Source organism: Tasmannia lanceolata, unplaced genomic scaffold (assembly GCF_043159265.1).
Source record: "Tasmannia lanceolata isolate RefF3 unplaced genomic scaffold, GAP_Taslan_0.1 ptg000003l, whole genome shotgun sequence".
In the NCBI taxonomy this organism is placed as follows: domain Eukaryota; kingdom Viridiplantae; phylum Streptophyta; class Magnoliopsida; order Canellales; family Winteraceae; genus Tasmannia; species Tasmannia lanceolata.
The window spans coordinates 63991443-64012677 of record NW_027518680.1 but is presented as its reverse complement, the minus strand read 5'-3'; the positions used below and the strand labels follow the sequence as shown (position 1 = coordinate 64012677).

At 40.0% G+C, this 21235-nt stretch overlaps 2 protein-coding genes across 2 annotated transcripts; one reads left to right on the top strand and one right to left on the bottom strand.

Moving 5' to 3' along the window:
* The first annotated feature begins 1050 nt into the window (after positions 1–1050).
* LOC143858580 (uncharacterized) lies at positions 1051–2644 on the top strand. The gene has a single exon (XM_077369253.1). The coding sequence runs from the start codon at positions 1304–1306 to the stop codon at positions 2465–2467; it is 1164 nt and encodes a 387-aa protein (XP_077225368.1). The 5' UTR covers positions 1051–1303; the 3' UTR covers positions 2468–2644.
* A 4945-nt stretch (positions 2645–7589) lies between these two features.
* Positions 7590–18118, bottom strand: LOC143858571 (uncharacterized). Its single transcript, XM_077369241.1, has 11 exons — positions 17767–18118; positions 16435–16556; positions 15591–16035; positions 15385–15500; positions 14354–15116; positions 13729–14181; positions 10171–10359; positions 9523–9750; positions 8836–9184; positions 8324–8510; positions 7590–8229 (listed from the first exon to the last, which is right to left on the bottom strand). The coding sequence occupies exons 1-11, from the start codon at positions 17962–17964 to the stop codon at positions 7749–7751; spliced, it is 3531 nt and encodes a 1176-aa protein (XP_077225356.1). The 5' UTR covers positions 17965–18118; the 3' UTR covers positions 7590–7748.
* Between the last annotated feature and the right edge of the window lie 3117 nt (positions 18119–21235).

Below are 21235 nucleotides of genomic sequence, written 5' to 3'. Positions count from 1 at the left end.
ACTAAACCGGCTGTGTATAGAGGCGCTAGCGTTCTAAAAAGTTTTTCAACACGTGTTAAGCATCCATCCGTCTCTAGTTATTTTCGACGGCCAAGATAGAAACGAACCCAAGGTTCTGTCGGCTGAAATACACATTCAGACGAACCAAAAGAAGCCATGTGAAGCGCGCCAATTTAATAGGCAGTAATGAAAAAGGAGATTTATGTTGATGTTAGAAGGGTATCAGGGTTTTTTTTCCATCCGATTTTGAAGAATCACCCGTGTTTCATGCTTGTTTTAAAAAGTACTAGAAATCCGTAATTTCTTGAAACTTGTACACTCATTCCGTACTTTTCTCTTTTTTATTTTGAGAAATTACTGATTATTTAACTCAAAATTGCATTTAATTTTGAGTCTAATAATTAATTTTGGACCGAACCTTCCAATATGCTAAGGAGTTAAGATCATCCTATGGAGATAATTTCTGGAGCTACCACAGCGTATTATATTATAGTAAGGATCTAATTAATGAATGGTTTGGACGGTCCAAGGACCCTACTACACTTCATAAAAAATGCATGCCATTGCGTGTGGACTGCATATAATATCTCCAAAAATCAATTTTTGGCTTGTCGACCCAAAAATCAACACAAGAGTCCTGATGGGTGAAGGACATATGATCACCCTGGTCAAGATAATCTAAACGGTCGACATGCTGTCACCCGTCTGACAATGGTGGAGTGAGGTCAATTTTGAGCAATCAATCCCCTTTAAAAAAATGATCCTATGCTTCCGTAAGTTAGTCTTCTTTTCACTACCTTCATGTTTAGATTACCAGGAAAAAAATTATGGCATAAAATTTTCTTGGGAAAATGGTTCCTTTCCAAAATCCAGAAGGAAATAACAATGTTTATGATTAATTGAGGGGAATATCATTGTAAATTGAAGGTCACTCTGTGTAAAGCTTCAACTTATCTTCTGTTCATGGTAAACAAACACTAGAAAAGCAAGAAATATTAGATAAAGCTTTTTCTTTCCAAACTTTTCCAGAACTTTCCTCTAACCCAAACAGGGCTTTGTCTTTCTAGCGTCGGTATGGAGTGGACCTACAGACATACAGTTAGTTGATGACAGCTTTGAAACCGAATCTCTCACCCAAAGTCTGCTCCACCTTCTTTTCTCCCCCTTCTTCCAACCTCTCTCTCTCTCTCTCTCTCTCTATCTCTTGCACGGCTTCAGCACAATCAATCAAGGAAGATAAAGAGGAGGAGGAGGAAGAAGAAGAAGAACCAAGAAATAGCATCATCATAACTTACTGTTCACCATGTCTTCTCAGCAGCGCTCGTTTCATTTACATGGAGCTCTGCTTTTCCTGTGTCTCGCCACCACTCTCCAAGCCCTCACCCTCCCATCCGATATCTTCGCTCTAACATCCTTCAAATCTCTCATCAAACCCACTTCCATCTCACCCTGGTCTTGCCTCGCCTCTTGGGATTTCACCTTCGATCCCTGCTCTACCCCTCGAACCACCCACTTCATCTGCGGTCTCACCTGCAGCCCCGATTCCACCCGAGTCACCTCACTCGTCCTCGACCCAGCTGGCTACGTCGGAACCCTCTCCCCTTTCCTCTCCAACCTCACCCAACTCACCCACCTCGACCTCTCCGACAATTCCTTCTACGGCCAACTCCCTCCTTCCCTTTTTACCCTCTCCAACCTCCAAACCCTCTACTTAAAATCCAATTCCTTCTCATCCACCCTCCCTCCTTCCTTCCTCCTAAAAAACCTCCAAGAACTAGACATTTCCCATAATGCCCTTACAGGCACTCTCCCACAAACACTCAAATTCCTCCCTTCCTTGAAAATTCTGGACCTCAGCTACAATTTCTTTTATGGCCCCTTGCCCAATCTGCCTCCCAATCTATCCAACCTCGCCCTCAAAGCCAATTCACTTTCTGGGCCTATTCTACAGTCATCCTTCCAAGGTCTGACCCAATTAGAAGTGATAGAGCTCAGCTCCAACAATTTAACAGGGACTCTCAAAAACTGGTTTTTCCTTCTCCCTTCTCTTCAGCAGATCGATCTGGCCAACAACAGCCTTACACGTGTCGAGATTTTCAACCCCACCTATTCTAATAGCCAGCTCGTGGCCGTCGATCTCAGTTTCAACAAGATCGAGGGGCAGCTGCCCGTAAATTTCGTGAATTTTCCTCTGCTCTCTGCTCTTTCACTGAGGTATAATAAATTGCGTGGTGCCATTCCCAAGGAGTACGGGGAGAAAGAGTCTATCTTGCGATTGTTTTTGGACGGGAACTTTTTGAATGGGAATGTTCCGGCAGGTTTTTTCCGGCGTGTTTCGGTTTCGGGTAGTTTGGGAGATAACTGTTTGTGGAGCTGCCCCACTTCTCTTCAGCTTTGCTTGCCTTCGCAGAAACCCGTTTCGGTCTGCAAAGAGGCGTATCGGAGAAGGCCTCAGTCTCGTAATTAGCGTGTGTTAGTATTAATTATTGAATATTATCATATAATTTCCTTTCCTTAATGCAGATTAATAATGGAAACGTTGAACATGTAATTGTAAGTTGTGTATAGTTATAAGAAAATAGTAAACTGTTAGCAAGTGGAAAACGTATAGATTTTTTTTAATAGAGCACGCACTCTTAGATTTTCGAATTTTGTTTATCAGTTTGATTAAACAAGATTTCTTTTTTTTCCATTTGCATTAGGTGCACATGGACTATGTCCTTCAACTTCTTAGTTCAGATGTGCACTCATAAACTGAAATCAACCATGGAGATGGATATCCACACTCATTCACACTCCCCTTCTTTCGATATTGGCACTACTTTTATTTTCCAACTTCTCTGATTTTTGTGATATGATCTTCCCAAGCAAATACTTATTCACTCTCTCTGTCTCTCTAAATAAACTTGGAACAATGGAGCCCTTCAAAGGTGGTTGTTGGAATAATTGATTAGGTAGTTATTGCAATGAATGTGGTTGTTTAAGCTAGTGGTGGATCCGGTTATTGCTGTTAGAATTTGATCAAAGAGCAGTCATGATAATAGAATTATCATTGATTTGATTAATCTAATACCATATAGATTCTAAGAAACCAAGCACGAAAAAATACAATGTAAACACTCACCTCTTTCACTGATCTTTTACTCATCGCCTGATTGGCTGTTGAGCCCATTTTTTTCCCTATAAAATCAATCAAAACTCCTCTGGCACTCTCGAGTTATGACCGTGTCAATCGAGTATTCAGCCACGTTAACCAGGTTGAGTCATGCTGAGTCGACTATGGATTTGCTTGGCTGTGTTTCAGCCCGCATCTGCATGTTGAAACAGTGGGTCGATCGGATCTTGCGATGGGGTTAGATCCCTCAGTTTGATGCATAGTAGTGGGGACCAGTGTCATATTATTAAAAAAAAGTGTCTTGATCGTATTCTGCTAATCATAAAAATCTTAACATGTAAGCTATTTTGATCTTATCATATCAAATCTAGCTTCTCTAACTTTCAATTAGATGTGGTTGGCCTACACTAATCCATCTATATCTATTAATTGTGATTTGCTAGTGTCCATCGCACAAGGCATTTCGTTGCACGAGGGAGCAAGCCACATAGGCTCAGATTTTGTCTTATTCGTTTAATTCATCTGAGGTGGCTGTTCTGTCATGCAACAGACACTCTGCGGAATGTCTTCTGCAATGGACGCTAGCAAATCCCCTATTAATTTAATCAAGGTGCATCAATTACCCAATTAACCTAATACTCATTCATTGATTATGGGTATTTTTGATAATTTCACGTCGAATCTGTTCTTCAATCCAGACCGTCCATGGGTTCATGATCAAAGGCAGCTAAAATTAGGTCTTATAATCAGGCATGGATTGCAAACTCGGACCCGGTTACTTGCTTGAGTCGACAGTGAGTTAATTAGCGGGCCAAATAAATATGTTTTATTGTATTTTATGTAGCTATGGGACCAAAATTGCACGAGGCTAGACTTGTGGCTATCCTACGATTCAATGGATTCGAGCTCCTTAGGATGCACTTTGTTTCTTCTTAGTTTTATGTGATGAAAAATCCTTTAATTTAGACTATGGGATAATTAGGTTTTTCATTGTTATTTTTTCTATCTATGTTTATTATTTTTAAGATATTTTGCTCTCATGTGTAGAATATTTATGTATACATAAAAATATATTTATTATTTTTAAGATATTTTGTTTTCATGTGAAGAATATTTATGTATATACAAAAATAATTATTCTTTATTTCATATATTACAGTAAAAAATAGCATATAGGTTCCCTCAACATAATTGTTTGTTAGTAAAGTAGTTAATAGGTATAGAGATTTACATTCAAAAGATATGTAATAGCTATAGCTAAGGGGGAAATTATATTTATAAAATGGGGGCGCAGTATCTAAGCTCAAGCTCATATAGGAAATCTGAGGTAGAGTTTTCATATAGGGCATCTCCCATGTTGTTTGACTCATCCAACCCATTCATTCCATAGAACCTCACATAGGTATATAGGTTGTTCCTAACAAACCATCTTCATGTGATCACCCTAACCGTTCAATCTGTAGAGGCACAAAATGGACCATGTTGTAGACGTCCATTTTAAACCTCCACAAATCAACGCTTACGATGATCCTATGGAAATGATTTCTTAGGGACACCCTATCTATGTTAGGTCCTATAGAATCAATATCTAACATAACCCAAACATCATAGGCAGACACACTAGTTAAAAACTTGAGCTCAGAAATTCTATCTGAGCTTGAGCTCAGAAACCATTACCTATTATAAAATTTTAATAACGCTACTAATATTGCCCTGACATGTTTTGATAATTGCACTAAATGACCTTGTGTTTTACTACTAAGGGTGTCAATTTTGGCTCTGGCTCGGAGGCTCGCTCGAGCTCGGCTCGAATCCTTAACGAGCCGAGCCGAGCCGGCTCACCAGGCTTGTTAAGCTTAACGAGCCGAGCCTAATTTAGGCCAGGCTCGGCTCGGCTCGGCTCGTTATGACTCGTTAAGAATTTAATATATTTAAATATATATATATATTATATTAATTTATACATTAAAAGGGTTGTCCAGGGAGTGAAAGGGGGGGGGGGAATATGTCACTTCATTTTTGGAACCCCATTTGTTACTAGGACCACCCTCCATAGTGTAAAAAAAGTAGTCAAATTACACCAGTAGGGCTGTCCAGGGAAGATGAGGGGTGTGAACATAATATAACCCGAGCTCGGTAAGGCTCGCGAGCCTGGCCGAGCCTGACCGAGCCGAGCAGAGCCCGAGCCTGGTTCGAGCCCGAGCCGAGCCGAGCTTTTGAGCTTAACGAGCCGAGCTTTTGAGCTTAACGAGCCGAGCTGAGCCTGGCCAAGCTCGGCTCGGCTCGGCTCGTTTACACCCCTATTTACTACTTAACCAGTTGTCAATTGTTCACAATTCCCCAAAAAGCTCTAAGAAGCTTATTGAAAAGGAGAACACAAGGTGAGTTACTCAATTGTCAAAACATGGTAGTGCCAATATTAGTAGCCTTTAATAATCTCCAAGGTTGCTCATGTCATCCCATGATGTATAGCATATAACAAATACAATTACACTCTTACCAAGTTGCAAAGTTACTCTTTGATTTATCATATGCCTATGTTGCTCAATATAAAATTAATGAAAGCTACTCTCTCTCTCTCTCTCTCCATAAACTTTTAGCAATGAACCCTTAAAAAGGTAGTGGTTGTAATAATAGATTAGGTGGGCTGTAACATTAGGTAGTTAGAAATGAATGTGGTTGTCAATGCCAAGGCGGTGGTATGTGGTTATTATATCTTATGTATCAAGCATAGTTTCAAACTTAGACTAGGACAATTATGGCTTGAGTCGACCAGGTGACTCGGTATGTTGATTAGCTGGCCAAATAAATATGTTTTAAATTAATTTTGTGGCATAGTAGAAAAATAAATACGAAAGTTCAGCCTTTGTTTATCGTCATGGGTGTTTGAACAGAGGGACATACAAGAATGGAAACTAAAGAAAATGAGGGATGAAACTACGTACCCCTGTTAAGATTCAGAGGTGATGGATTTGCTCTTCTCCAGCTCAAGAGATGAAACAAGGTTAGGTTTGCAGAGACCTTGATCCTGTTTACACAATGGGGGTAGGATGCATTTGTCATCACCATTGACCAAGTGGCTAGTATCATCCAATGAAAGTGGGCCCAAGATCAATGGCCCATACTTGTTGCGGCCAACAAGATTCGCAGACCCAATCATCGTACATGAACTGGTGGGCCAACACCAGGGCTATTCTGAATCCCGTTCTCTACAGCTTTTTGTTTTTTTTTTATATAAAGCAGGGAACAAAATAGAGAACTTCAATGGCATTTTTCTCATCAATGTACAAAATGGAGAACTATAGTGACAGTAAGCAGCCTGCTAAAAAAATAGTCACGGCTACGGTTAGACCCCTAACTGTTTTAGGGACCGGGGTCCCTACAAGATTATTAGGAAGCATCTGCAGCATGACCAACAAATGCATACTAATAGGAGATTTTGAGTGAATGTTCACTTAGGCTCTGTTCACTTGTTTTCCCGAGAAAGGAAAAGAAAAGGTTTCCCGGAAATCTGACGTGACAATAGGAAAAGAAATCCGGGAAAACTGTGTAGGAAAAGGTTTCCCGCGCCTGTTCACGTGCGCAGGAACTGCGCAGGAAAAGGTTTCCCGAGAAATTGCTTGCCCACCTTTTTTCACTAGTTTTCCCAGGAAAGCAAATCCGACCAAAATAGTGGGATTTTGTTTCCCACACTTGTGAGAAAAGAGACATTTCCACATATTTTTGGTAATTTTCATGTCATTAATTGACATTTTCCATCTAGGCTTGTTACTTTCTCAGAAAAGCAAGTGAACACTAGAATTCTATCTTGTCAAGGTCTTGTCAAGGAGAAAAGAGACTCTTTTCCAGGGACTTGCTTCTCGGGAACGCAAGTGAACAGAGCCTTAGGGGCGTACTTGGCGCCCACTTTTGTGAATATCACAAGGGTTGTTTTCAGTGACAGGCTCATGGTCATTTGAACTTTATAGGGGAGGTTATGTCCTTGGACTTGACAATTGTCTCCTTAAGTTCAAATAATTGCGAGTCTTTCTCCGGTTTTATTTGACTTATTGTTTTGTTCTTTTTTCTTTTTTTCTTTTTTTTTGTGCACCCCTGAATGACCACTAGGGGTTGGGTCATTGGGAGAGATTCGATCGAGGTGGGAGACTCTCCTAGAGCAGACCCAGGCGTTCGTCGGAGCCGCAGGGCTTGACATACTACTCTGTTTGGGACCTCGGAGACGCAGGGCTTGACATACTACTCTGTTTGGAACCTGGACGAGTGGCGCCCGACGTGGTAGTTGCCTTATCAGAGAGGTAGCGGGACACTACTTACACCTTCCACTTTCATGTGAGATTGAGACAGTAGATCTTGTCAGAAATTATGGCTGGATGTGATAAGTGGCTTTCCTGTAAGCATTTCCCATGTTTTATTACATCCGGATGGAATCAACCAAAAAATATGAGAAATGCTAAAATGAGGGAAAAGAAAAACGGCAGTAAAAGTAGAGGGAACCTTTTATTCTAGTTCAAATCAATATTTAACACATTCCTACCTTCTATTTAACACAATTTACACACATCTGAGACTTTTTCTACAGCAGATGTATACTTGTTATGTACAAGAAACAGGATAAAATAAAAGTTTCATTTAATCACATACTAGCAAGCAAACACCCAAACCATGGTCCATGAACCTGACCCGACACAGTTGCCATCACCACCAGCAACCCCGCTGCCTCTGCCACCCGTTCATAAAGAAGTGCAGCCCCCACTCGCCGGAGGGCTGTCTCCGCTAACTTATGTCCCTGGGCAGTGCTCCCACCAAACACAATTCCCCGTACTGCCAGATACACGGCACGGGCTACCTTTGCAAATACAGGATCCTCAGCTCTTACGCTCTTAGCTAACATACTTGCCAGCATCTTTTTCTTTGCTTGGATCCCCACCATTTCGCCGCCTATTTCTGAAAATGATGACCAATTGATTGATTCCACAATTTCCGCAATGCCCACATCTGAGGCACTATCCAAGAGCATCGAGAGACTTTTAACAGAATCGGAGACGACAGTATCCATGTCCATAGGATGAGTGGCTGACTTCTCGCTGACAAGGATCTGACGGATAACCAACATGCTGTAGAGTAATAACAAAAACGGGAATAGATTAAGAAAGATAGATACGCAAACACAGAACAGAATGCAAAATCCACTGTAGACAAGTTAATCACCTTGTACAGATGACAATGACCTTCTGGAGTTGGCTCTGAACATCCCTTAGTCTTGCAAAATTGAGTTTAAGAGTCTCAGGTAGTGTCTCCTGAGTTACCCCTTCTATTCCACATGCCAACCTTAACAATCCAACCCTCAATAACACATCGATCCTTTCTCCCTTGCATTCACGTAGCTGATCATCTCCTGATCAAACAATAAAGCAGAAATAGTATAAAGTGACGCATCATCTAAAAGGGGAAACAGAAAGCTGGGCTCGATCGCAAACTAATGGGTTCCCCAGGGCATCCGTTGGTGGGAAATAATGGGACCCACCAGTGATTAACAAAACATTCTTGTTTCAAAATTCACAAATACCCTTTCGTGATTTCTAGAAACTCCTTGTTCTTGAGAATGGCCCACAAGAATAATAAGGCCTAAAGGTATTATGCACTCCAAAAAGGCGTTCTTTAAAATAACCTCTCGTTCATTCAGGCAATAAGCATGACAAAATGGAATCAAGTGCACAAACCTGCTTTAGAAGTCATGGGAGAAGAAACTGGGAGGCTGTGATTCAAAGCCATCGAAACACTGCCTCCGGTACGAAGGGTGGCAGGTGGAATACCCTGAGAAGACGGTAAAGAATCTGTGTGGCTCATCGCCAAAGCAGAGAGAGAATCTTTATGTTCATTCCACTCCTGTTCTGCATCGTCCACAAGAGATGCAAGCCACTGCGCTGTTTGCGGAAGAGAGCTCACAGCATCAGATGGATGTCCATAGCGATCAGCAAATGCCTTCTGCAAATAATCCAACCCAGCTGGCCCCTTTATGAGAGGTTCCATAAGTCGGATACGCGCTTTGCTAATTTCTTTCTTAAGAATCTGTCCAAAAAAAGTCGCGACTTTAAATCTCAAAGAAAAACTATTTCATCTAGTTTTTAATGGATTTCATTTTGAAGACATAATACGTCCATCAATGGTGATAAACAGAATTTTCCATGGTTTCCAGAAGCACAAAAACAAACCTGTATCTCTCCAAAACAAAGAGCGGACATAATTTATCCATTAATGGCGACTAGACTATCTTTCATCTCATGTTAATTTATTGTATATGAGAAAATTTGCTGATAATGACGCCAATGGATTCATTTTGAAGACATGTATGCATCAATGGTGATAAAAGACTGTTGCATGGTGTTTCCAGAAGCACAAAAACAAACCTGTATCTGTTCCAAAACAAAGCGCAGACCCTTAACCATTGCAATGATGAAAGAAGCGCTTAATTTGTCATCAGTAGGATCTATCTGTGCCAATTCATTCAGTAATTTTGCGTGGGCCATTCTCATGTCATCATCATTTGCTGGAGCAGAAAGCTTCTGTAGTGTGACTAATGTGTACTCCAATATACTCCCAAGATAATTCACATCATGGGTACCTGACTTGAGTACCTTTGTTGAAGCAAGAAAAAGGAGAACATATAAGCTTATTCTATCACAAGTGGTACTTGTAAGTAGGATATAATATTGAAGATTGCAAAGAGAGTGAACTAACAGGGCTATAATTATAGGGAAGTGTCTAGGCAATTTCGCAAAAGCAATTTTGCAGCCCCTCTTTTTCAGGAGAAGTGCCACCTCATATGAAGTTATGAGCCTCATGACTTGAATAAGACAATTTTGGCTATGAGGTGGCTTTCCTCTCTTGAAAAAATGGATCTGCTAATTGTCTTTTTTGAAAAATCGCCTAGACACTCCCCTAACTAGACCATTGAACATTGTTCCCAATAAGAAAAAACTATAGACCATTGAAACACATAAATACAATAGTATTTGGCATTAGGCATGCAATAGTTGTTTTAGGTAGTAACATACCTGAGAGAGAATGTCAAGATCAATAGTGTCAAGAATCTGTTGCTTCCAACTCTGAGGAGCCATCTCGGACAGTTCATCCCTCACCTCCTTCATGAGATGGATTAACTGACCATAGTCAGGTTTGTCTTGTTTCATAGATTCTGCAATTCCATCCCAGAAAGCCTTCTCCATCGTCACTTTGATTTTTGCCTGCCAGTTGAGAAAGATGAGCTATCAGAATGTTTTGCACATATCTGAATTCTGAACACACATTCCCTATCAGTAACCCTTTATATGTTTGTGTGTGTGTGTATCACAGTTGTAAATTTCGTTTCGTTTCGTCCGAAATGGACGAAACGTTTCGGTTTCGGCCGAAAACCGGAACGAAATGACGAAAATTTCGTTTCGTTCTGGATTTCGGCCGAAATTGACCGGAATTGACCGGAATTTACTGAAATTTACCGAAAAGTTTCACACGAAATTTAGAACTATGATATATATATATATATATATATATATATATATATATATATATATATATATTATAATGTTAAATATTCCATTAGGAGAATTAATTAATCAAAAGGAAAGAAACAATGACTAGTAGCGGTGTTTAAAAACACGGATGCAGGTCAAAATGCGGCCAAAAAAACTCGGCGCGGATACGGACAAGAACACGGTTTGACACGGCTGAGTACACGGCTGATGCAGTCATAACTCAGGAGAGTCAAAGGAGTTTTTGTTGACTCTATAGGGCAAAACGCAAAACACGGTGGCAAAACGTGGAACACGGCCAAGGGAAAAGAGAGTCGACTTGGAGGAGTCCACGATGACGTGGGGGAGTTATAAAACTATGATCACCAGTATATTTCCATCTAATATACATAAATATATATAGGTATATGTGTGTGTGTGTGTGTGTGTGGGGGGGGGGGGGGGGAGGGGGGGAGGGAGGGGCAGATATATAGAGGTGTGGGTCTCCTGATAAAAAGTTCCGCCGAAAATTAATTTATCAAGAGACCCACAGCTCAGACCTCTCAAAACAATCTTCAGCGAAAGCATTCGCCACGGCAAACAAGCATGAAATAGCTCCACCGATGGTGCCTCTACAGACCCTATGTGTTTCATATAAGTTTTCCAAGCGTGTCTCACATGTTTCAAAACATCTCCTCAATTTTTATTTTGTTTCTTTTTGTTCCCGAAACACGTTTCCAAGGAAATGCGATTTTCACCCCCCACCCCACACACACACCAACAAAAAAAAAACCACCCCAGGGCATTTCCTACAACTGTTATGATTCAAATTATCAAATCCCTAATATCTATGTATATGGAGAACGATAATTTAATAGAAAAAGTTCAATATTTTGGGACCGAATTACTCCTAAATTTTTTATTTTAAAAACCATAAAGCATGGGCATCTTAGTAATTGTGGTCAGTTGACTTTCCAACCGATTGAACCTGTCCTTCCTGACCAACCCCACCATTGCCCTCGTTGTCTCAGCAATACCAACTATCACCAGAAATGACAACACAACTGTGATAAATCATATCATGCCCCACTAAAAAACTTTCACCCTCTCATCTATCCTCACTCCTCAGTCACCTTCTGTTCTCATTTTTCAATGCCATCCATAACAGATAGAACTCTGCATGCAAATAACTACGGCAACAAACTCTATGACTTCACAACTATTTTAAAATGTGGATCCTCAAATTTAATGCATATTGGGTCGCTCTCCTAGTGAAACCAATCTCGGACAAGACATTCGACCTAAGAATGAATGTCGCCCTTGCTGCTATCACAGCATTCATCACCGGCACCAACAGCATTGCTCCATCAACCTTGGTACCACCACCTGGGCCACTGACCGGTGGATAAAAGCCCTCAAAGTTGAAAGACCATTATGGGGAAATAGCGGCAGTAAAGAACCTACTGAAACAGCACTGAATTCATGGAGAGGGAGAGAGGTGACGGGAGGAAAAGAGAAGTAACCATGGTGAGAAGGAAGACGAGATAGAAAACCAGAGGTCAAACTGCAAAATGACCAAAATGCCCATGTCTTGTGTAGTTGTGTTTATAAGAATAAAATCTAAGAAGATAGACATCCGCCCTCACATGTTTTGATAATAGCACTCAACTCCTTACTAAACACTTTTTTATCGGCTATTTATAGCTTTCTGGGAACTGTAACAGGGTCTCTTGATAAAAAGTTCCACCTAAAATTAATTTATCAAGAGACCCACAGCTCAGACCTCTCAAAACAATCTTCAGCGAAAGCATCCTTGTCAAAAGCCATGGCAAACAAGTCATGAAATAGCTCCACCGATGGTGCCTCTACAAACCCTATGTGTTTCATATAAGTTTTCCAAGCGTGTCTCACATGTTTCAAAACATCTCCTCAATTATAATTTTTTATGTTTCATTTTATTCCCGAAACACGTTTCCAAGGAAATGCGATTTCACCCCCCCACCCCCACCCCCACCCCCCACACACGACCAACAAAAAAAAAGAAGAAAAAACACCCCAGGGCATTTCCGACAACTGTTATGATTCAAATTATCAAATCCCTAATATCTATGTATATGGAGAATGATAATTTAATAGAAAAAGTTCAATATTTTGGGACCGAATTACTCCTAAATTTTTTATTTTAAAAACCATAAAGCATGGGCATCTTAGTAATTGTGGACAGTTGACTTTCCAACCGATTGAACCTGTCCTTCCTGACCAACCCCCACCATTGCCCTCGTTGTCTCAGCAATACCAACTATCACCAGAAATGACAACACAACTGTGATAAATCATATCATGCCCCACTAAAAAACTTTCACCCTCTCATCTATCCTCACTCCTCAGTCACCTTCTGTTCTCATTTTTCAATGCCATCCATAACAGATAGAACTCTGCATGCAAATAACTACGGCAACAAACTCTATGACTTCACAACTATTTTAAAATGTGGATCCTCAAATTTAATGCATATGTGGTCGCTCTCCTAGTGAAACCAATCTCGGACAAGACATTCGACCTAAGAATGAATGTCGCCCTTGCTGCTATCACAGCATTCATCACCGGCACCAACAGCATTGCTCCATCAACCTTGGTACCACCACCTGGGCCACTGACCGGTGGATAAAAGCCCTCAAAGTTGAAAGACCATTATGGGGAAATAGCGGCAGTAAAGAACCTACTGAAACAGCACTGAATTCATGGAGAGGGAGAGAGGTGACGGGAGGAAAAGAGAAGTAACCATGGTGAGAAGGAAGACGAGATAGAAAACCAGAGGTCAAACTGCAAAATGACCAAAATGCCCATGTCTTGTGTAGTTGTGTTTATAAGAATAAAATCTAAGAAGATAGACATCCGCACTCACATGTTTTGATAATAGCACTCAACTCCTTACTAAACATTTTTTTATCGGCTATTTATAGCTTTCTGGGAACTGTAACAGGCTCTAGCAGGTAAAGGGAAGTTTTTAGAAGTTTTGGAATATTGTTACCATGTATATAAATCAGTAGATACTTTTGGATAAATTTTGTATAGGTGCAGATGAACATCTAATAATCCACTAACCTTGATGTCATTCTGATCTTTGTCTTGGATATCAAAGCTGTCAGTAAAAGCCCCACGAACATCATGGACAATTTCATTTACGAGCAGTTCATTCTCAGATGGTAACTTCTCAGTTACAGATGAACTGAAATGACCCTCTACACTTCCAGAGGCACTTGAACCAACTTTGAGTGAGGAAGAGGCATCTTTAGAATAGGAGTGCACTGCATGGCTTGAGTTTCCACGACCCTCGGCTGAGATTCTTTCATCTGAGACCAAAGCAAAAGGAGGAACTGAAGAATCAAATTTCGAAGAAGAAATATGTGCAACCGGTGACACCAAAGGGCTCCCATTCTCCTTTGCTTCAAAGAATTTAGAACGTGTTTCCGAGAGAGCACATTCCATCCGTTCAATCCCAGCGCTGCCACTCAGATTTTGCACCTTCTCCTTTAGAAGTTTCTGATCTTCTGAAACCTACGAACATCAAAAGACGACATCAAAGTGTTAATCATAGAGACTACTAGCAATTAAAATTATGGTTATAAACAGAAAATGTCATTAGTAAGAAGCCTTAGTTATAGACTAATGAGTAACACTAAGACAGAAAAGAATCTTAAAACTGTAATTATGGAGCAGACTAGAGAACCTGTTTCTGGATAGATTTCATATCAAGACTAAGATCACCACTACTCCCATTAGGAGTGAGCTTACATGTCTGCATCATAGAAAGCTCAAGTTGGCAAGCTGCTTTAACCAAGTCGTCCTCTAAAGACCTAGCATCCTTGACCTTCCACACCACAAAATGGTATAGGTAAGAACACCATGCCGCATCAAAAGCCGCCAGCTGGGATCTGAAGGTCAGTTGGGTTGACGAGCCAGCACTAGTAGTACCTTGCAGAGGACCTTCTAATATAATCTTGACCAAAAACTCAAATTCTCGAATGAATTTTGCAGCTGACTCAGCGAGAGTGGTCTCACGCTCCCCCTGTCCACTGAAAACTGCATCTGGGTGACCCAATATCATATAAGAACAGAGCACTACCCTTGATGGATACCTCGAAAACTTCTTTGAATCTGGAATTTTCACTTCTTTATTGGACCCTTTATTTGTCCCTCTGCTCCTGTTTGCTTTACTACTAGACCTGCCCCTTCTACTTGGAGAAGCCAGGCGTCTTAGCAGATGATCAATATTATCTGAACTTGAAGGACTAGCATGTGAAAGGGTGAAACGGCTTTCCAACCTATCAAGTAAAGATTTAACCATTTGAAGATTTGCAGGCGATTCGATGGAGCCAGCAAGCTGCTCAAAGGGCATCGACCTAACAGACTTCTCATTGATTTGTAAGCCATCATATGCTTTCGTCAAAGCAAAAGTTGTTCTCCTCGATCTGAGAAACTGCCTCCAGCACCTGAACACATATTTGCAATTTAAAAACCCAGTCCCGTATTTCAAAATAGAAATAACTAAGGAACGCAGTTCTCAAAAAATAATTCTATTTTTCAGCCTCTTCAACTTGAATAAACAATTTGCCCCCAAAAGTTGAAAACTCAGAACTTTACTGGAATTTTGTTGATAAAAAGCATCAAACCTCGGTTGTCAGACTAACTGGAATGACCCACCCAAACTGAAAGTAGAAAGAAGTCGAACAACATGAACATTCTTAAAATGAAACACACCTTGCTAATTTTCTAGAAAGGAAATCCCCATGCTTGTGCATCTTATTCCAATTCACATTTGAAGTAATATGGGGGTTTCCTCTCTGCCTCAAGTACTCTGCCCTCTGTATCTTTGCCTGTTCATTAATGAAATTATCTAAGAAAATTAACAAAGGGCAACAGGAAAATGGACGCAACGAATAAAAACAGGCATTTATTTCGCATACCCTCTGAAGCCGATCTTCCAATTGATCTTTCAATCGTCTTCTCTCAATCTCTCGTTGGTGACACACAGACTTGGCCACCCGTCGTGCTTGCATTACTCTTGCACGCGCACGTGTCTTCTCTGCTTCTAATAGTCCTAACCGCTTCTTCTCTGCGGCAGCGCGTTTCTGGGAAATTGCAATACGGACACGCTCTTTGTACTTGCTATCATGGAGCATCCTCTGCAACAACAATTTGGCGGTCTTCTCTTGAGCTTCAGCCCTTCGTTGTCTATGAGCCTTGCGTAGAAGCATCCGATTCAATTCAGCCTGTTGTACACGCAATTCAACTTTTGTGCCAAGCTCCTCACGTTCCTTCTCAAAACGCATTTCTACCGCAGTTTTCGCTGCTTGCCGCAGCTCATCCAACCTAGCTAGCCGCCTCTGAGCCTTTGCCAAAATACTCAACCTATCATGTGAGTGCATAAATCAAAAGTCAAGCAAACAATAATTCCAACAAGAAGAGTAACAGTAAAGGAAAAAGTTAGAACCCTGAGTGAGCATCTTTAGTGAAACAATTAAAAAGTTCTAACAGTGAAATTTCTTTACAGTTCACAATAAACAGTATCACAAATATTGAAATACAAAATCTCCTTATGTTAAGTTTATGTTTTAAAGATAGCCGTGTTTGCTGTCATAAGAAGTTTGAACTTAAAAAACCACTTTAGAATTTGGATAGGAACACGAAACTGTAAAACCCAATTTAAAATCTAAACATCTTAAATCTTAAATTAAGCAGAACGTGAAAATCAAGCATATGAAAGGGGGGAAATACATAAGGTAGGAACCAACCATCACACAAAATTACCTTTTCTGCTCAGCTGCATAAAGCTTCGCTTCAAGACGCTGACCAAGGTCTTCATCTTGGGAAGACCATGAAGGACTTCTTGGCTTCGGACGGGCCTTGGTTGACAACCACTCGTGAAATTGCTGCATGTAAACCACATTTAGACAAGATCATTTCTATGCATTAACTCTACAAAAACACAGCATTTACGAACAAAAGAATAGGAGAAAACAAGCAAGCAATAAAATGTAATGTTATCTATAATGCAAAATTGAATCAAAGTAGAGAATTGAGTGAACAAAAAGAGCCACTTCATATTTAGAAATTTGAAGATAAATAAAAAAAAAAGAGAGAAAGGAAGAAAGAAAGAAGCAGGCATCGCCCTCGCTGTCATTGTCAACAAAAACAATTACACCAACTAAGCAACAAAACCAAATACAAAGAGCAGGAACAGCAACATATTTATGTGAAAATTAGGTAAAGACACCAGAAGATCAGATAGCAACCAAACTGTCACCAGGCAAAGAAAAAAAACAGAAATCTAAATTTTAATTTGGCCACTTCTCCTCGCTGTAATAAAAGAAAACAATTTCTGTCGCCTTACAGCTACCCATAAAAGAATACAGAAAGGAACAAAAACATAGGAAATCAAATCTTTAGAACAAGTTATCTTGAAAGAACAAACAAATGACTTACAAGGGCAAAATAAGAACTGATTTACATCGAACAAAGGAAATTCTGGACATATGTCAAGCAAAAACAAATAAATTCAGAATGAAGAATCTGATAGACCACCATATGCCAAGCAAAAGATGTAAAATCAGGAGAGAGAGAGAGAGAGAGAGAGAGGGAGAGAGAGAGAAACGAAGATTCAAGTTCCCAAGGCTACGCAAATCACAACGCACAAAACGGGAAAAAAAAAGATATATGAAAGAAAGAAGAGGACAAATAAAACGCCACGCCATAAAAATAGAACCAAAACCCTAATGAAGCAAAAACAAATAAAATCAGAATAGAGAATTAGAGAGATCAGCATATGCCAAGGCAAAAATATAATTAAATCAGAATATAGAACATACAAGAGAGAGAGAGAGAGAGAGAGAGAGAGAGAGAGAGAGAGAGAAGATAACTTGCACAAAACCGGAACCGATTGGGGGTCTAAAACTGATGATTGGACTGAAATTCACGTTTAATTTTGAGTCCAATAATCAGTTTGGGAGTCACAATCGGTTCTCAAAATCCAAAACAAACAGGGCTAAGTCTAACCAAGAGAGTAAGCAGAAAGCCCTCTACAGAAAATCTATGCATAAAAAGAAAATTCAGACCTAAAAGCCACATAATCTTAAAACAAACCTGTCTACGGAGATGGGCTTCTTTGAGCTTGGCTTCAATTTCTTCAACGCTAGAAGGGCTCTTGCTCTCCAGAAGCCGCTTTCTTACCCTCTTCGGAACCTTCCGCGGCGGTGATGACGACGGGGAATCCACCGCCGGGAACTCGAAAGCAATTCCCGCACAAGTACCGGATTCCGGGCAATCAAACCCAGTAGCCATGGATCCAAACCCAAAAGCCTCTAACAAAAGCGCAAGTCTAAAGGTAGAGAGATATGGAGAAGAAGCGTTGCGTCTTTCCCTTCCTCTCTTTGGTATCTGATAACTCCTTGTTTCGCCCCTTTCTTTCGCCTTTACTTTCCTTGCAAAACCAACATTCCACTCTTTATGTATATATGTATACATACATACATACATACGTATTCTTCACTTAACGTCAACGTTAGCCGACTAAAGAAAAACGTGAAAAAAGAAAACCCTACTAAAATGACCAAACTACCCACAATTATATACTGTTTTCCCGTGAAAGAAGCTTCGTCTGTCCCTTTTTTTTTATCTTTTTCCTTTTTTATGAGCAAGCTGGGGTTAGGCAGGACTCCTACCAGATTCATTAGAAAAAACAAAGAGATTACAGCCAGGGAGGTCAAAAGCCAAGAGCTAATAACCCAACAGCCACAAAGAAGAAGCAAAATACAAAAGGTTCTCATGGGAAAGGCAATAAGCCGAAACAATTGATTCTCAAAAGGACTCATGATTATGTTATAATCGATTCTCAAAATCGGGACAAAAAAAGACAAGACTTAGCAACTGTAGCCTTTGTGAGTGTTGCACGTACCGAATTTTTTTATTCTATAAATTTTATAATAGACGCTTGGAATTTTATTTTTTAAGGAGAATTCTTTTATAAATAAATATTTTTCATAATTTTCTCTTTTTTCCTAGATCCAAATGCCCTATTTGGATTACAAGATAAACATTTTTACAGGAATTTTTTCTTGTGGAAAATTTTCTTCTAGATGGAAATGAAATGGTTATAATTAATTTAGAGGAATATTACCATAAATTGAAGTCCCCTCTAAGTAAAATTGAATAGGGTGGGTTCAAGAGATCCTTTTCTTTTTGTTTAAAAAAGTTCTAAATTGTAGAAATATTTTTCCAATTCAAGAATCCTTCAATCCAAACACAAATGGTTTGTTTCTTAGGTGTGAGCCGCAAACTGATTACTGGACTCAAAATTACATTTACCATGAATTTTTATTTCATGATAAATTGGTGCCTCCAAGTGAAGATGAGGATGAATTGGCTAAAAATTAGGAAACTATTGTCTCAAAGTTATGAAAAGTGGCTAAAAATCAAGAAACAAAAACTCTACTGAAAATACGATTGGATTTTTAGCTACTTTTCAAGCTCCTCTCAATTGTGCCCTCTCAAATCTCTCTCCTCCCACTGCCCTACTCCTCTCTCAGCACTTGAAGACCCCAGTTGATCATGAAAAAAAAAAATTAGTTGTAATTTTGAGTCCATTAATCGGTTCGACGTTCACAATCGGTTTCGGTTGTCACAATCTCAAACTAACAGGGCGTTAGTTATTGTTGACTATAAACATTTATTAATGCTCTTAAAATGTTTCAAACAAGAGAATAGACCTAATCACTTATTTGGCGAACGGGCGGACTAAGTTTAGAGTTCTAATGAAATATTTTTTAGTGAATTGGAGATTTTTTTTTTTTTTTTCAATACCACATGGTGACGATCAATGGCTAAGATCAGATCCATATAAAATACTTTGTGGATTTGATCGTAAGGAAATTAAAACCTCTTTGGAGCAAGTCTTAACTTGTAGGAAATTAAAATGTGAGAAAAGAGAAAGGGGGAGGACGATTTCGACAATAAATTAAAGATAGGGAGCTTTAGGGTCATTTAATGTGTAGTTTTTCTTATATTTTCGTTTTGGTGCGTTACGTTTGTGCGACCGTCACCGTCATGTGGTGACGTGTCATAAGGCGGTCACCGGGCAGACGCGTAACCCGTTCAGCAACTTATACACGTCAGCATGACTACTTTATCTAGAGACGTCTACAAAGAGGCGTGTGTTTCCAAAAGAAGGAGAAAACCAACAAACAATCTTTAATTGAATGGTTTCCATTAATTTCGCACTACACACGCATGCGCTCTGCGACAACATTATTCATGCCAATTACGGGGGTTTGCTCGGCAATTTCGAGCCTAAAAATAAAGGCCTATAATAGCCCATGTTGTACTAGTAAAAAACCATGCACGGGCCGACAAAGAACGGTACGGACCACGTGATAGATTGATCCAAACCGTCCATGTGATGAAACACAACATAAATAGGTTGTGCCCCAAAAATCATTTCCATAGGCCGATCCTAGCCCTCCAATCTATAGATGTTTCCATAATTCCTCTTATCTTAAATCAGATGGTCAAGATCACCCTATAGTTTTTTAATTAAAAAATCATAAAGGAGGGGGGTAAGATCAAAATTATACGGCTCTAATGGGTGCCTTTGTTAAAAGCATAAAAGAGGGGAGGGGGGAGGGGTAGGATTGCAATTATATGAGTTGAATGGGGGCATTTGTTCAAAAAAGTAAAAAAATGTGAGGTGTAATTCTCACGGATTTTTCAAAAAAATCGAAAAAACTCTCTCTTTTCATCCCGGCTTATTATAGTAGATAACAGAGTGCTGGGGGTTTGCTTGGCAATTTCGCGGCAAGCCATTTTGTGGCCCACTTTTGCAGGAGATAATAGTCACATGCTAACTTTTTACAAATCTTGTCTTATTGATTATTAAGTTATTTTACTTGAGGTGGCTGTCCTCTTCTGCATAAGTCGTGTCTGTGAGATTGTGAATGTTATTGGTCCAAAATTCTGTTCTTGGTCCCCTCCAGATACAGGCTCGTGTAAACTAAATTCTGATGCTGCTTTGGCAGAGGATCTTGCTGCTATTGGAGGGTTACTGAGAGAGACAATCTTGGAGAACCCTCAACTGCCTTCTCTGGTGTGTTTATCCGAATATTGATAGGGTTTACCTTTTCTGGTGTGTTTATCCCTCGCCTCTAAATGAAAGTGAAATTTGTTATTTGTATGTGTTTATTTCAGCTTAAAAGTTTGTTTTGTGTCTGTTTCACCAGTAAAATATTTCAAATGGTCCTTTTACGTTACTAAAAAGTTACTCCTTGCAAACCCAGTCCTGGCTCTTTGGCTTAAAGTCAGAGGTGTGCTCCCTAGTGACAAGAGTTTAAATTCCCCGGCTTACCCGATGAGCGTGGTTTATGGGTGATCGCACGCATCCATAGGGAATAGTCCTGCCTTAAAAATTGGGGTCTGGGATACCCTATGCCATCAAAAGAAAAGAAGAAAAAAAAAGGACTCCTGACCCTCCTAGGGGTAAAAATTTTGAGGGATTAATTCAAGCCTCAAACCCCTCCCATCTCTCCTATCCTACATGATATCCCATCTCTACTATGGACTC

Coding starts and splice junctions, on each gene's coding strand:
- LOC143858580 (XM_077369253.1), top strand. CDS start 1,304: ATGTCTTCTCAGCAGCGCTCGTTTCATTTACATGGAGCTCTGCTTTTC.
- LOC143858571 (XM_077369241.1), bottom strand. CDS start 17,964: ATGGCTACTGGGTTTGATTGCCCGGAATCCGGTACTTGTGCGGGAATT. Junction 16,557..17,766: donor AAGCCCATCTCCGTAGACAG/GTTTGTTTTAAG, acceptor GTTTACATGCAG/CAATTTCACGAGTGGTTGTC. Junction 8,511..8,835: donor TCCCATGACTTCTAAAGCAG/GTTTGTGCACTT, acceptor TTGTTTGATCAG/GAGATGATCAGCTACGTGAA.